The sequence below is a fragment of the Heloderma suspectum genome, chromosome 11, assembly GCF_057233095.1.
Source record: "Heloderma suspectum isolate Gila_16-S chromosome 11, 16-S_ref, whole genome shotgun sequence".
NCBI classification, from domain to species: domain Eukaryota; kingdom Metazoa; phylum Chordata; class Lepidosauria; order Squamata; family Helodermatidae; genus Heloderma; species Heloderma suspectum.
This window is the reverse complement of record NC_139468.1, coordinates 41,732,628-41,749,465: the sequence shown is the minus strand read 5'-3', so window position 1 is coordinate 41,749,465 and position 16,838 is coordinate 41,732,628. Positions and strand designations below refer to the sequence as shown.

General features: G+C 50.0%; 1 protein-coding gene across 1 annotated transcript; it reads left to right on the top strand.

Moving 5' to 3' along the window:
• Positions 1-6,360: 6,360 nt before the first annotated feature.
• LOC146337315 (uncharacterized) lies at positions 6,361-12,755 on the top strand. The gene is made up of 5 exons (XM_084816386.1): positions 6,361-6,510; positions 7,025-7,662; positions 9,831-9,932; positions 10,831-11,064; positions 12,545-12,755. Exons 1-5 carry the CDS (start codon positions 6,361-6,363, stop codon positions 12,558-12,560), a joined length of 1,140 nt encoding a protein of 379 aa, XP_084672512.1. The 3' UTR covers positions 12,561-12,755.
• The last annotated feature ends 4,083 nt before the right edge of the window (positions 12,756-16,838 follow it).

Genomic DNA, 16,838 nt, shown 5'->3' with positions numbered 1-16,838 from the left:
CCCCTCTCCCAACAACCAGCATCAAACATCCAACAGGGTTATATTCTATACTTCCAGCCCTTCTGCTCTCCATCAAGATACTTGTTTATCCACAGTGTTTCTGCACAGGATGAGGGGATGGTGCTGCCTCTGTGGATGAGAGCAATTAGGACTGAACGATCAGTAATCTTGGAGACAGCCCGTCTGGCTTGGCTTATGAGCATCAGGATTTCTTTTCCTGGGGAAGTATTGCTCTTAGCCGTGGCGTCTCAGCAACTTAATGCTGCAGTTGGAGGCCTCCTTTGCACATGCTTTACATCACCCTGGATTATTTGAGCTTTGTGGAGATCTCTTGGAAGGACGACGTTTAGGATTATTCCTATTTCACAAGTTTTTGCAAATGTAGAATGTGGTGTTGGGCAAGGAGTTCAGCTTTCTGAGAATCCCAGCTTTCTTTCTTGCTTGCTTGCCTGCTTTTTAAAGTATGTTTGTAGAAGACACACATTGAAATTTGAATTGTTTATCTATTTACCCTATTTATATGCTGCATAATGACATTCTCTGGGTGTCTTAAAGTACCAATTAGATATTAAAATACAACTATCAATCATAAAACAGCAATATTTAAATAGAATTTAAAAGTTTAAGGCTGCAAACCTTAACACACGGACACACGTGCCTCCCCCCAAATTTGGTTAGAAAGACTGTTTGGTATGAGGTGTTTTTTTTAAATGGAGCCCATAGCGACTACACAGTGCCAAAATTACCTTTTAAAAAATCTTAGGGAGTGGAGACAGCCTGCAGGGGGACGGTCAGGGCTAAAGTGGGTCCCAGACCTCCCACAGTTGCCTACCCCTGCTATAAACTTTTACTTGATCTGAATAGACATGCCTAGGATTGCACTATAGAAGATTTAAGTGATCTTAAAAGGTCTTTAAAAAGCCTGGGAAAATAAAAAAGCTCTTTGCCTGGCACAGAAATGATCACAAGGTAGACACCAAGGGGAAAATATGCCACAGCCAGGGGCCACCACTGGAAAGGCCATCTCCCAGCACCCGCCATACCTCATTTAACATGGGCACCCAGGAAAGAGCATCTGAAGATGATCTCAGGGTCCAGGTGGGTACATATGGGAGGAGGTAATCCATGAGGTAACCTGGTCCCAAGCCATCAAGGGCTTGAAAGGTCAAAACCAAGATTTGAAATGGGCCTGGAAGTGAACTAGAAGCCAATGCAGATGACACAGCACTGGTATAGTATGTTCAAATTCTCCATTCCCAGTGAACAATATTTTCTGGACTAAGTGAATTTTCCAGACTGTTTTCAAAGGCAGCCCCATTGCAGTAATCCAATTTGTTTAATAGTTAAGCTGAATTATTTTTGTATTTATTTAGCACTATCTGTGTACGTGGCAGTTTACAGCGTACAAGAGAACTGGTCCCTGCTCCAAAGACTTTACAGTCTAAAACCGAACACAGGGAAAAAACAAAGGAAGTGGAAGTAGGGAGTTAAACAAGGATTCTATGAAATAATACTTGATTATTCCAGTTCTATGTGCTTAGCTTGGTCACTGGCTTTGCTGCAGTAGGTCATGGGGACTTTTTGTATTTTTTGTTTCATTGTTTTACGTTTTGATGCTTTGACTTTTAAGAAAAGTGCAATATGTTTTAAAATAAAATAATAAACGTGGGTGTTCAGTGCCCTGCGCTGCTCCACACTCCCTTCTACGACTAGCCAAAGCAGAATAAATTGCACAAAAGACAATATTTACAATGCTGCTTCCAGCTCCAGAATCCAGCTTTTCTTGGCACAATTTTGAGCTCAGCTGACTCACTTCCCTGGTTTGACAGAAAGTGGCTGTAGCTCAGTGGCAGAGCCCCTGCTTTTCATGCAGAAGATCGCAGGTTCGATCCCTGGCATCTCCAGGAGGGGCTGCAAAAACACCTGCCTGAAACCCTGGAGAGCTGCTGCTGCCAGTCCGTGTTGAAAATATCAGGCTAGATGGACCAAAGATCTGACTTGGTACAAGGCAGCTTCCAATGTTCCTATGACCTTATTCACAACCGGGAGACCCAGTCAACTACTGAGATGCTCTTCTACGGCTTAGGGAGGGAGGATAAATTCATTCAGATCGCATTTTAATATAAACTTACTGAATTTTGCATTTTCAAACCACTATGTGAACTAAAACTCAGCACTTCTATGAATGTTGCAACAGAATCCTCCAATCAAAAATGGGGGAGGGAATGTTTATATTTGGGGAAATAACATCATAAATGCATTATATTAGGAAAATTGCTTGCAAAACATGTATATTAGGCAAAAATACATACAAAAATGTATGCATTAGGAGAAATGTGCATAAAAATGTTTATGAATTTTCATGCAACTTTAAAAAATTCTCAACGTTCAGAATAATGTGAACTTAAGACTGGAGAAATTCTCAATGTTCAAGATGAACCAAACTTAAGTTTGGGAAAGTGGGAAACCCAGGGAAACAGAAAGTGACAAATGCACCCATCCCTGCTGCAGCTCCCCTCTCAATGGGATTTAATTCATGCTGGCCTGTTCTCAGGGGATTGTATAATAAGGGTTGTATATTGCTTCGGTCTGAAGCCTGAGTTCCACCACTTCAGGCCGCTTCTGAGGTGAAGGAGAAGGGGCACGAAGCAGCACCAACAGGTCAGGTCACTCTGAAGAGTTCTGGCGGTGCTTTGGCGCGATCCGGAAGCCCAGCTGCCTCTCCTGGGCCCTCGGGATGCGCGCCAGTGGCCATCTTCCTGTTCCAGGACATCACCAGTTTTAAAATGACGGCCCCCCGTTTCCAGAAATAGATCCTGTGCGACTGGCAACTCCCTGGAACAGAAAGACAGATGCCAGCGCGCATCCCGAGGGCCCAGGAAAGGAGCTGGGGGCTCTCGGGCGGGAGGCTTGAAGCGGCATTCAGCCCTCCAAATCCTGCTTTGGCTACAGAGGTCAAAGCGGGTTGGGGTCCCCCAAAGCATCCCGAAACAAATCAGGCCCACCTCGGAAGCCCCGAAGCAGCCTCCGAGGTGGATTGGGGGAGGGTCTTTGCATAGCCCTGTATTGAATCTATTTTCTAGCAGCTGGAAGTGGCACATTGCTTCTTGTCCTGTGCAGCAAGATGGCATGCTGTTCACTGCCACAGTAAAATTTCAGGGTGGAAACTGAGCCCACAGAGCCCCAGAGCAGTTCTGATTCTGAGGAGGAACAGCAATCTGTGGGGGAGGAGCTCACTCATCTCTCACAAGCACAGCAGCTGGCAGAGATTCCTCCTGCCAGCATTCCGGGGATAGATCGTGACCCTGGCAGTGAGAGAGTGCTGGAGGGGGGCTTGCTGGATGCTCGGCGCAGATGCAGGGAGCGGCGACAGATGGAGGGCGCCGAAAGGAGGTGCTCCACTCATTTGGCGTGCAAACAACGGTCGCATCCCGAGGACCCAAGGGAAAGAGAGGATCTCTCCCTAGCCCATAAGTTCAAGGTCTTCCTGTGGTTCTCCTTCAAATGGGGACCAACTGCCTTACCTGGAGCTTAGGCTACTCTGCTATCTTTCCCCAGTGCTGTTCCTTGCTTTGTCGCTAGTGATTAGTATCTGAAAGAGGAATAAAAGAATAAAGCCTTGGAAAGAATCCTCGTCGTCCGTGTGCTGAGTTGGCTATTGGAGGGGACTGCAAGAGGCAGCTAGGGCGCTCCTGACACAGGGTCACTCACAAGTGCCTTTTTGGGAAATCAACCCATTGCCCTTCCATCCTTTGGTTTAGACAGAGCAGCTTTTACTCTTGCAGCCCCCGCCCGCCCACCCATCAGCAGTCTGAAAGCATCCAGTCCAGGATAACCTGCCCTGTGGGAGTCTGCTGCTAATTGGGTGTAGGAGGAAATATTCCTCTAGTTCTGACCAAGGGACCCCAGTCCCAGTGCAGCTTGGCACATCTTAATTTCAGTTGAACACAGCTGTTCAGGCGGCAACCCACTGCAGACAAATGGGGCTTGCCTCAGAGATATGCCAGGGGGAAGTAGCCCCGCCCCATGCACATCATGGTTCTGGCACAGCAGCTTTCAAATAGGAACTGAGAGTGAGGGCTGCGTGCTACTGTCATCTTTTTCCTACCTCTATGGTTCAGGTCAGCAGGCAACCCTGAAGATCTATTGCTCATAGCCTGTGGCTCAATGGCTCTGTTCCTCTGGGGGCATCTCTACACCAGCCTAAAATCCTGCAATTGAAACAGGGTTTTCTGCTCCCATTTTAAATGCTGGATCACGACTCCCTTTCCCCCGCTTCCTTTCCCCCCTCCCCTTCCCCCTCCTTCTCCCTGTATCAGTCTTCCACTGTCTTTCACTGGTCTCGCTCCTCTTCTTGCCGCTTTTTCTTTTCACAGAGGGAACTTGAGCAGAATACAATGGGGTAATTTGATAGCTCATTATCTGCAATCTGTTTAAAAACGGAACAAAGGGCATTTAGTGCAGGAGATGCCCTGGAGGGTCACGGTGTCATGTAAAGAGCCCGCAAACTTCCGTGAGGGAGCAACCTCAATCGCAGGATAGAAGCCTGGTGTGAAGGAGCCCTGGCCCGGCCTGGCAAGCACAGGGTTTGTTCTTGTTCTGGCTACCCGTTCCTGTCCTGGCCAGATCTTCCTTCGGTTAGGGCAATGACTGGCTAATTGCTTGGCATGGGTGGCCGATGCTTCCTCAAGAGGAGCGAATGTTGGAGATGTGCAGCAAACACCCTTGAAACGTGAAAGACATCAGCTCTGGGAAGATGACTTGCCTCCTTCCCCGACACACATACCGCCTAAGGACAGGGGCTGATCTGAGGCTTGGGGGACTGCCGTTTTGTGGAGTGCAGTTGAGGGAGAGATTAGAAACCGAGCGGTGAGCTCTAGAAGCCCAGGGCCCTGAAGTGGGGCAGTGGAGCCATGACCTGCTGCATGCCTTCGCCTTGCTCCCTTTGTATTTTGGTAAAGAAATCAAGGACTGCAAAAGCACCCTGCCAGGCTCTCCTCCAGACAGAAGCCAAACCCTGGGAGCACTGCTCGAGTTACTTCTTGCTGCTTGGAGAACTTCAGAGCACAGAGCAACATCCATTCACATCACGACGCCGTCTCTGTCCTTGCTTCCATCACTGGAACCCAGCCTGGTGCCAGCTAGGATCCCTGGCAGCCGCCCATCCAGGTACTCACCAGCCCCAGTCCTGCTCAGCTGCACGTGCCTTCGGACCAAGGCCAGTGCTTCGGTCTCACTCTGGGGCCTTCTGACCTGACTTGCAGCCCTCTCGCTCGAGGCGTCCTCTTCACCACAAGCCGAAAAGAGACACAGGATGATGTGGGCGTGCTCGGCCCGAACAGCAGTAGTCTCCTGAAGCAGACCAGGACATTTGCTGGACATTCTCCCACCATTCCCCCAACATACATGGAGCTGTTACAATTTTGTTCAAGGCAGGACATTGCTTCCCTTTCCAAAACTGTTAGAAAGAATCCAGCGCCTTTATCTTAACAGCCCCCTCTGCTGCTGCTGCCATTAACACTATCATCTGGTTTGGATTAAACTGGATTTCATCCCTGTTTGGTTTGGGAGCTAATAAGAAAAGCTAAGAGTTGTTTCTACTTGTGCCAAGTATGAACTGAATGCAATGAACAAATACACCCTAAATGGGTCACAAAAGTTGCATGTGGGTGTGTGTACATCTGTATCCTTGGGGCAGGAGTGGGGAGACAACAGGCTTAGTCTTAAAATTTCAGGAGATAATTATGTGTTGGATCTCTTTATTTCTTTCCGCTAGCTAAAAGCTGCATAATTCTTGTACTGTTAGTTGCAGAAAGAAAAATCAGTTTCACAGTAAGTTCTCCATCAGCCCACTGGAGACTCTGGGTGGAAGCATTTTCTGGCCTCTTATCTCTTGAGGAAGAGTGAAACTGTTCAGCTTTCTTGGATTTGCTGCATGAAGACTGAAGAGCCTGGTGTCTGGTGTAACATCTGGCTCCCTGAGCATTTTCTGCACATGAGGGAGAAAGGAATTAGCAGAATTATCCCGCTGCATCAGACCTAGATAAACTTACAGGCCCTGCTGCATCAGACCATCCAGGCCCAGCCAGACCCCCAGCGTTCTGTGTCTAAAACTGAGCCCTCTCGCAAGCACACGAAGCACAGCACAGAAACAACAATCCTGCCCCGGTTGTTTGTCCCAGCACCTGATACTCAGCAGTACCTGGCTCCTCAACATGGAGAGTCCATTTAGCTGACATGACCATCTGTGAGTTTGCCTTTTCTAAAGCAATCATCTAAGCTGCTGGACATCGCCACGTAAGACGCTCCCTCATATCCAGTCAGACTTCCGGTCCATCTAGCTCAGCATTGGTTCCACACATGCAACAGCTTTCCAGAGTTTCCGGCAAGAGCCTCTCCCAGCCTCACCTGGAGGCGCCGGGGGTCGAACCTGGGGCTTTCATGCAAAGCGGGGCTCTGCCACTGAGCCACAGCCCAGAAGGATGCGGCAGCAGTGCCAAGGCCATTCGTGTACTAAGGACCTGTGTTTCTGAAGGGGCGGAGGGCACAATTCTAGGGTCCCTGGAGAGCATCCCGAGGACCACAGGATTTTTCAGATTCCCCCCCCCCCGAAGCCGTGGGCACCCCTGCGACTTTGGGGGAGAGGCTCTGAAATCGGACACCTCCTCCGCCCCCGCCCCGCCGCGCCTGCCCTCTGAAGGCGCAGAAGCGGCCGCAGAGGCCCGGAAGGGGTGCCGCGGTGGGGGGCGAGGCGAGGGGCGGCCCCGCCGCGGCCTCCCCAGCCCCAGCCCCAGCCCCGCCGCCCGGAGCGCCGTTTCGGAGCCCAGCACACCCGGCCGAGCGCCGCTGGCGCGAGGGGCCTGCGCCGGCCAGCAGCAACGGCTCGGCGGGGTCTCGTGCAGGAGCCTCTCCCAGCCCTGCCCGGAGCGGCCGCGACGGGGCCGGGGCCTTTGCCCGCCGCGCAGCGGCTCCGCCCCTGAGCCGCAGCCGCGCTCGCGGTCGTCCGCACGAGCTGCTCCTCTAGCCGGCCCTGACCGGCCGCCCGCCAGCGCCGCTGGGGCGCCTCTGGCCTCCGCGCCGCCCCTGCGGTTGGACGCCGCGAGGCCCCGTCGGCCCTGCCCGGCTTGCGAGGCGTCCGCGGGACACGGGCCAGCACGCGCCGCCTCTCGGGGGCCGGGCGGGCCGGCCGGCCGGATGGGCGGGACGCGCCGGAGGAGCGAGGAGGCGCCGCCACCCTGTGTTCCGCCGCAAGCCACGGGCCGCCCCGTGGCGCGCGGCGCAGAGCCCGAGGGCGTCGGGGCTGCGCGAGGCGCTGAGGCGCGCGCGCGGCGGCCTGTTGGGAGGGCAAGCGCGCCCCCTCGCGGCCCAGCCGTGCGCGGGCGAGCGAGTCCGGGCGCGCGCGCGGGCGCGGCCGCGGGGGTCGCGACGACCTGCTTCAGGTGGAGCCGTGAGGGCGAGGCGGATGGAGGCGCGGGAAAACTCGCGAGCAAGAGGACGCGGTCGGGGAAGGGGCTCTCCTGCCCCCACGCTTCTTGGCCGCCCCGCCCATGCCCGGGGCCCGGCCTGGGGCTGTGAAGCCGGCGGGCCGCCTTCGGGCTTTGCCCAGCCCCGGAGCGCTTTGTCAGGCGCCTCGCTGGTGGCTTTCCAGCGGGCCCGCAGCGCGTAAGCCTTTCCGTTTGATCCCTCCCACGCTGGCCGTGTGTTGTTTTTAGTAGTGAATTTGCGTGTTCTGTTTTTATTGTGATCATTTTTGCCTGCTGCTGGAAGGCACCTTGGGAGGACGTTGGCCTAAAGGACGGGGCATAAACGCTGGAATAAGTAGTCAGGCGCTCGTCTCCGGTCTGCTCCTGCGGCCATGTGGTGAGAACGGGGCTCCGGTCCCGCTGCTGCTCCCCTTCCGTGTAACAATGTTGCCAGATAGAACACGCACGTGCCTGTGCACCCGTGCTCGCGCGGGCTTTGCCGGGCAGAGGCCACATTTCCAGCTCCATGAGGCCAAACTGGTCAGGACCTTAAATCAGGACAGCATTTGACATTTCTAGGTTCCCGACCCCTTTTAAATCGCAGCCACAGATTGGCAGTGTGGCACATAGGGAGGGGGATTTAGCCCTTGCTGTGTGCCACTGAAAGTCAATAAAAATCTCTCCCAGCCCAAAGCTGATATTCAGCCTTGGAGGGAAGCTTCCACTATAATGCTATTAGGGGGGGGGGGCTGGAGAGAGCACCAAGCAAGCTCAGGGTTCAAGGTGCCCTTCTGCTCTCAACCCAAGCCTGTACAGCAAGGGTAGGCAACCTGGTGCCCTCCAGATGTTTTGGGCTACTCACATCAGCCTCGGCCAGCATGGCCAATAGTGGATTATGGGAGTTACAATCCAAAACATCTGGAGGGCACCAGGTTGCCAACCCCTGCTCTGCACAGACAGTCAGCCACAGAAGGCCCCAGTCCAGAAGACACTCCGTGGACTACCCAAGTTGGAAAGGTGGTGATGCCAGTCAGGAATCACCAGCAAGGCATAACTCAGAAGAAAGAGAGCAAAGCCAGGCTTGAAAAAATTGATCATTTGTCACTCTGACGATGGCTATAACGTCACCCCTGGAACACTGTATAACAATAGTTCCTGTAAACAAGAGATGCCAGACCACAATCAGAGGTATCAAACCACCCTATTAAACAGGGATGTAATAGGAGATGCGCACGCACGCGCTGACGTGACCTGTCATCTGTCTGAAAGATTAAAAAAGCAGCATTGCTAGAACCAGATGGGCAACTGAAGGGGCGTGGGATGCCTGGATGTCTTCCCATTTTGGGAAGAGAGTCATCGTTGAATTCAGCCTGCACTGATCACATGGTGAGCACATTGGAGAGAAGATAGACGCACACCGCAGAAAGCTGTATGCAAGCCTTGTTCCGTTCATATGGCATCTGAATGGCTCTTCCGTGAAGAAAGCCACCAAGAGGCCTTTCCAGACAATCTGTTGCTAGTGTGCTAAATACACACAGTTGTTCCCCATTTCTTGCAGCCAGCCCAGACACCTTCCCTTGTGACTCTGCTTTTGTTGCAGGGAGACGGCCTGTTCTGAATGCTCTAACCACAACTTTTTGTAACTGGGAACTGTTATTCTCCCCCTGGCTACCTGCACTACTAGATGGTGCAGCTGTTGCAATTGCTGCGTGGAATGTGAGCTAGTGCAGCGGAGTGGTTCCCAACAGCTGAATGGCAAGCTGGAAATGACAGATGTGGTGGTAATCGGGGTGGCGGAGGCAGTGGCAGGTGGTGGCAGCACATATGTGCTCTCCCACTTCGGGCGGCAGGAGCCCTAATTCTCGGTAGCCGCGTTCGGCGCTTGCTGTCAGCTGCCCCTCCCCCTTGCTATTGAAGCTGAGAGCGCACGCAGGATTGCGCCTCTCGTTTGAGCCATTTTAGAAATCTTTGCATGTTACTACTTGAGCACCTAATTTTGGAGCTGAGTCTGAGTCTGAACATTTTATTGTATTTGACTAATAGCCATTACAAGCAACACAACTCAAAATATTACATGATAATATAAAATAGTACCATGTAATAACAGAAGGTAAACAGAATCAGGTTAACGAATCACCTGCACAGTCCACTGCCACCGCGTTCAGAGTGCTTGCGCGAAGGTTTTGCAGCCTTAGCAAACAGCTGTTTTGTGTATCGCAGTCTGACAGTAACCAACAAATCTTCACATAGATACTTTTACCCTTTAAGGATGCCAAAATCTGTCCCAAGAATCTCCCCCTGGGGTTTTGATATAAATGACAGTACAGGAAATAATGTGAAATATCCTCTACCTCTCCCATGCCACAGATACAGAACCATAGGTTTCTTGGAACATGCCTATATCTTCCATCCAAGAATTCCGTGGGCATGGCTCGAGGTTCTCAAAGAAGCAAAAGTAAGAGTTTGCAGGTATTGATCAGTTTCTTTCATGATCCGTTTTAAGCAAATAGTACCACTGAGAAAAGTTTGAACATGTAATTAGATCTAGGTCCTGCCTATTATCTATTCCATAAATCCAGTACTTCAATTTGTTTTTGGCCAATTTTGGAGCTGGAAAAGCCACTCGAACATTTACAAATATGTATGTTTAGGCATGAATTGATGAAACAGGCACTTTAACCATCGATTTACTGAAATGTAATGAAAAAGACTTATCTTTAAACTAAAGTAGAAGTTATTCTGAAGAAAAACAAGCCACAAATGCTCTGCCTTAGACAGATGCCTTTCACCCAATCCATTTTCCTTTTAACTAATTTATTGCTTTTAAAAAAAATGGGAGCAAGAAAGAAAACTGGATGATTCAAAAGCTGACTAAAAATTCAGTCCACTGACAAAAGGCTTGGGAGGTGGGTGGGGGGAGAATAACTATCATTTCTCTGCCCTGACACAGGAGAAAGTCTTCTTTCTGCTTATTTATTGAACATATTTCAGAGAGAGAGAGAGATCATAGTGAATAGGTAGTAGACAGTCTGGTATTTTGTCATAATATCACTTAAACCAGACCCTGGAATGAGGGATGGCTCAATGAGAGCATTCACTAGAGAAAGCGAAGGGTTTCCAGTTGCTGACTGAACCTGTTGCAGAGCCAAGATCTCAGTGAGTGATAGGCTGGAAAAAAAAAATGGAACCAAAGCAAACAGACAGAGAGCCTGGAAGGAAATTAATTTGTTTCAGCACAGACATCAAAATTTTTGGAAACGTGTTATTTTGAAAAGTAGCCTAGAGGTATGAGCAATAAAATAAAATAAATACATCCCACAAGGAACTCTGCCAGACTGCCATCTCTCCCCAAACTCTCCCCAAATAGTCTCCGAGCCACATCAGAGTTGGGAGAAGTCCGTTTGCCTGGGTCTTCGTGGAATACAGTGGAGAGGGACCAAGGTGGTGCCCGACCTCACCACCTGCTGCAAGACCAGCGTAGGGAACTAGTGGTCTGCCAGATGTTTTGTCCTGCAACCCCTATTATCCTGCACCGCTGGCTAGGGCTGATTGTAGGCCAAAACATCTGGAGGGCTACAAGTCCCCCGCCCGACTGTAAGGGGTAAGTCTCCATCAGATGAACCCCAGTCTGAACTGGAGCGTTGCGTGCCCTCATGAAAGAGTGGATGCATTATCAAGTGGTGCCTGTAGAACAAACAGGTCCAAACAAATACGACAAGGGTATGATTTCTTGAGCAAAAACAGAGGGCCTGTCTTCATGGGTGATTTGCTGCAGATTGGGACTGTTTGGAGGTCCTTTGCGACAGATATCGTCATGGCCACTCTGCAGCCACCCCAGAGTTTTCCTGTAGGGAGCCGCATTTTTGCAGAGCACATTTACTCTGTTGTTTTTCTTTTATTTGGCTCCCCTGCAGTTCAGCTGCTGTGTGCCCATCCCTCTGCTTTAAATTCTGTATTATTGGGGCATTCCTAGGGGTGTGTCTTTCACCTGGCCATACCCTCGGTAACCCAGGTAACTAAAGTAACTTGCTTGCCTTTCCAACACATCAAAGCCCTAAAGCACTCTTTTGAGCCTTTAGAATTGCCCTGCACTTCCTTTTTGCCAATTGGAGTAATTAGCCTCAGTGATTATGTGCTTCTCTGATGTTTGAGTTACTTCGCTTCTCCAATGTGTTAAATCGCTTCTGTGATATTGTGTAAAGTCGCTTCTCTGATGCACAAGAGTTTATTGCAGTAGCGATCTTGTGAGGTCTCAGGATCACAGGCTCCTGTAATTGTGAGCAGGGAGAAAGTGCTCAGAGAAGGAGAAAGGTGGGGTGGATGCTATAACTCCGTGACAGTTTGCTGGATGGAATGGGGTGAAATTGTGGGGGGGCTGCTCTCAGGGGGAGCCTTCAGATGCTGCCCTGGAGAATCAGGGAATATGGCTTCTTTGGGGAAATCTTTGGGGAAGATTTGCACATTGGGGAAAAGTGGGGGGAGGAATAACTGTGACAGTTTGCTGGAATGGGGTGAAATTGGGGTAGTGGGCTGTTCACAGGGGGAGCCCTCAGATGCTGCATTGGAGAACCAGCACAGGATCCAAAGAGTGATTTCAGGACAGCCCAGGGCAGGTCCTGAAATCTTTTTTCCTTTGCTGTGCACCCCCCTCCCCAATGCTACATCACAAACTGCATTTGAACCTTCCCCCTCCCACCCCAGCTCGGACCAGTATTAAAAGTGGGTTACCATTTGGTCTGGAGAATCTGCTGGTGCTTTAACACTGCCTGCCTCATGCTGGCAGAGAGAGAACATGTCTTCATCTTGAGCAGCCTTCCCTAACCTGATGCCCTCCAGATGATTTGGACAACACCTCCCATCATCCTTGACCATGCTGGCAGAGGCTGATGGGAGCTGTAGTCTAAAACAGCTGGAGAGCACCAGGTTGGGGAAGGCTGACCTTGAGTGTGACACTGTGGTGTGAAGAAGCCAGTGTGTGTGTGTGTGTATGTGTGCGCGTGTGTGTGTGTGAAGATACTGGTTGCATTCTACTTACCTGGTGGGATGCAGAGTGATGCCTCCTTTGTGGTTCATTCATGCAGATTTCTCACTGGATGACTCGCTTGCATGAGTGAGATCAAACATCCCAGACAGAACGTGCTGATCATCTCCACGTCAATGCCCTTCAGTGGAGCAAGTTTACACATTTCTGTCCCTGTCATCAAGTGCAGAGGAATCAAGGGATGTGCAGGCATGTAAGATGCAGGAATATATTTATTTATCATTGTAAAGGTTCAGTGGCTTGATTTGCTCAAATTTATACCCGCTTAGGTGATTCTACCACGCTCACCCTGCAAAGGAATTTGTGGTTTGTGGTTTTCCACCCATTTTTGGATTGAACAGCACAGTGAACTGGAAACTAAATCACACCGGCTTTATTAAAAGGTAACAAAGTTACACACTCACAAAGAGAATAAAAACCCTTACAATTCCTTCTCCAGGCTTGGTAGGTTAAAACTGTTGGTGGTGGTTTTCTTCCCTGGGTCCCTGATACCAGACCAGGCCCACCATCTTCTGTTCCTTTTTATTCCAAATATCTTTAAACTTAACCCCAAATGCCAGATGGGGTTATGGCATGTATTTGGTTTGTCTTGATTGGTCACTGTATGTGCATTATACTTGCCTATTCCAATTTATTCATACTTCCCTCTTACATCAGTTGTTTCCCACATCTGTGTAATAACTGTGATTGGCCCCAGACCAAAATATTGCCTGTTTGCTCCTCTTCTGTTTGAGTCCTAATCACAAAGCTGGCACTTCTGCTCTTGTACTATTCTAGGTAGTTCTCCTGTTGTTCTTGTACTTCCCAAAGTACTACACCGGGGGTCCCCAACCTCTTTGGATCAGTGAGTACATTGGGAATGCTGAGTGTCATGAGCACTCTCACAAAATGGCTTCTGTGGGGGGATTGCACATTTATAAAATGGCTGCCAACAAAACACTGATTTCCCAGAAGGTAAACTGGTAATGCTAAAAGAAAATTAACTTGCCCACGAACCTGAATATAAGGCAGAGGAATAAGGCCTGAGCTCCAAAACGCAAAGTCGCTCTTTTGAGCCCCGATAACGATGGCACTGGAGGGCGGCACTTTGCTTTGCAGCTGGCCAGCATCCCCGTTTTAAACAATAATTTAACACATCTGAAGAAATAAAAGTGAAATCAGGAGGGGCAGGGAGCCTGGCGGGCACGAAGGGAGGGGTGCCCTTGGGGGTGGAGAGCACTATAGAGGCACCATGTCGGAGATCCTCGCTGGAGACCTTTGTTATTTTCCAGACTCCACAGCACTCATGCTAAGCTAGCCAACTGACTGGCCTAACTTTACTATGACTGTGCTACTCTGCAAGGCCCTCATAAGCTTTAACCTATGTTTTTGTTATATAACCTGCATATTACTTATAAACATCATCCTATGTGTAGGTGTATCGGTTTTATGCACTTACATTCTCCTCCAGTGAACAAAACCTGTACATCTCAATTAGTGGGTAGGTTCCTATGGGGGAAGGCGTGCCCAGAAGTGCTGCAGGGCCTGGACTGTTCAAACCTTTAGAGGTCATCATCAATCAAGCCTTGGAATCCAATCTGATGGTCACCTGCACAGGTTGGGCTGTCTGTCAATCACCCAGGAATAAAGCTGGCCTAGCAAGAGTTTTGTTGCCTGAAAAGCAAAGAACAGGAGAGAAGAGGAGCCTGATGCCATGGTTAGAATGTTGGGATTAGACAAGTTTCAAGCCCCAGCTCAGCTGCAAAGCCTATTGAGAGACCGCAGGCCAGTTACTACCTCTCAGCCTTGCCTACTTCACAGGATTGTTGTGAAGATAAAAGGGTACTGGGTATGCTGTCCTAGGCTCCTTGGATGAAAAGCAGGATTAAGACATGTAATTTATTTTTAAAGCATTTTCTCTCTCTGGAACCTCTGTGGAATAGAGTGATGCTGTGCTAGTCTTTACCTGTGGATACACCTGGGGAGGCTGTAGACGAGCGGCCAGCAACTGGTGCCCTGGGCAAACCATGCAGTCGGCACCCCACCCCCAAGGGCAGATCTAGGCTGAGATGTTTGGTTAACTGGGAAACATTTTGCCCCTATTTTCCATTTAATGTTTTTAAAGCGTATTTATTTAATCAGAGTCATAATTATTCATTTTTTCCATCCATCCGTCTGTCCAACCAATGTTTCTGAGATCAGGGGTGTCTCTACATTAAGCAAAAAAAACCAACCCACATCCTTTCCTGGGCTTTCTGCTTTTGCTTTCTTTGTGGGACTAGAATGGGCTTCTTTACACAGCAGGCATGTGGTTTGCATAGAGGAAGCACCTCCCTCCCTCCCTGGCATGTGTGCAAAGGAGTGGGGGGGGGGATCTTGCTTTCCTCACGCTTAACTTGTGCTGTACGGTTTCCTCACAGCCCTCGGCACACCTACTTGGGAGTAAGCCCCACTGAACTTCATGGGGTGCTCTGAATCAACAGAGGACATTGATTCTGAGCTTGGTGGGGTGGGGGATCAGATCTGTCTCCCCTGGTTGCAGGGAGATATTTTACTCTCTTCTCCCTTCAGTAGGCGATCTAGAAACATATTGTTTGAATCGAGGAAAGTCCTTCCTCAGCAAGTTCACAGCGCTAAGCTGGCATTACACACTGCTGATATGGCACCATTAACTTTTATTACTAGTTTATCTCCAATCTTTTTGAAAGTGCAATAAAAGGGAAAATGCATGCGAAGTGTCCTGGAGCTTGACAACGTCATGTAAAGGACCTGCAAAATTCCATCACTTACCAGTCATCAGCATACAATAAATTGCTTGTGTAGAGACACTCCAGATAAAACAGAGACACAAAGTTTCCATTTTTATTTGTATTTTTTCCCCTTGAATTTGGTGCCCCACTTAACTTGGTGCTCTAGGTGAAGACCCAGTTCGCCTACATGGACAGGCTGCGCCTGGATGCACCCAGACTCCACTGGCTCCATCCCCGGGTCTACTCCCTGAGCCACAATGTTGCAGCCCCAGCCCTGGCCCAGGTAGCAAAAGGTTTGAGTTCAAGGGGAAGTTAGATAGGAACTGGTGCATTACGTCCTCTGGGCCCTTCTCCAGCCAGCAAGTGAACAGCACCATTGCAGGGCAGAAATGGGGGTAGAATAGACATCATGATATTTCAGGCTTACTTTATTTCAAGACCAAAGAAATATACGGAACATGAAAACAACAGAATGTAAACAGATGCTCTACTGGCCTACAGCTCTTTAGCTGCAACAGAGAGAGAGAGAGCGAGAGAGCGCATATATCACAGGTTAACACGGTGGAAGCTGTCTTGCTCTTAACTATGCAGCAACTCTGCCTTTTATTTCTTAATTGCAGAAAAGCAGCAGGACTACAGACTGCACACACGCTGTCCTCAGGACTGTCTCACCTCCATGAAACAGTGTGAGCGGGGGGCGGGAAATCCCAATATTTTCCACAAGAGGGCATCTTCAGGATATTTAAGGGAGATGTGTCTGCTCTGAAAGCATCTGGATCCTGAGGCTGAATCTCCACCCCAAATCCAGAAGCCTCTGCGATGTGAGTTTTGGGTTGAGCTCATCAGGGCTCCCAGCCAAGACAAATCATCTCCTCCATTCTTTGTGAGTGGAATGAAATTCCGCTGCCTTTGAAATTGATGTCTTGCTATGAATGACCTGTCCCTACCCCCTTCCTTGCCAATAGAGAAGGAGGTTAGAGTCTGGTGCTGCAAAGAAGACCATAAAAGATTATTCCTTGTAAAAAACAACAAGAACCCAGTAGAGATTAAATAATGAGTGCCTGAGACAGGCTGCCAAATGTTTCAGTGGGGAGACTGATCAGTTGCCCCAGTTTAATGTTTCTAGCAGACCCTGGTGAGTTCATGCAGCCCAAAGCGCAGTTATTATTATTTAGAGCTCTGCTAAATGGCTTTCAGGTGCGACAAGAAGGCAGAATTCAAGATCCTATCAGACCCTGCTGCTTCCACTCACTGGTGTACGGAAATCCTGCCCAGGACTTGAAAAGCGGCAGAGGAGATGGTGACGAGAGAGGGCTGAGGTGGTCGTGCTTGCGTTCTGGGCTAGGTTAGGCAGGCACATGGGCAGAATCTTGTGTCAAGCTGGCTGGATGACTGGGAAGCGTCTTGTGCCTGTGGAGGCCAGGGCAGCCGCCTCCCGCTGGATGGGTCATGCGTAGACGGGGCTGCCCAGTCTCTGCTGCGTCGGGGCTTGGCGGGCCACAGAGGGCGTCGCCAGCCTGGAGCACCTGTGGGATTGTGAGCCGGCACCGCTGGGGGCCCGAGGTGTCGTGTTCTGGACGAAGGGGCTGACCAAGGCGGCCTGCT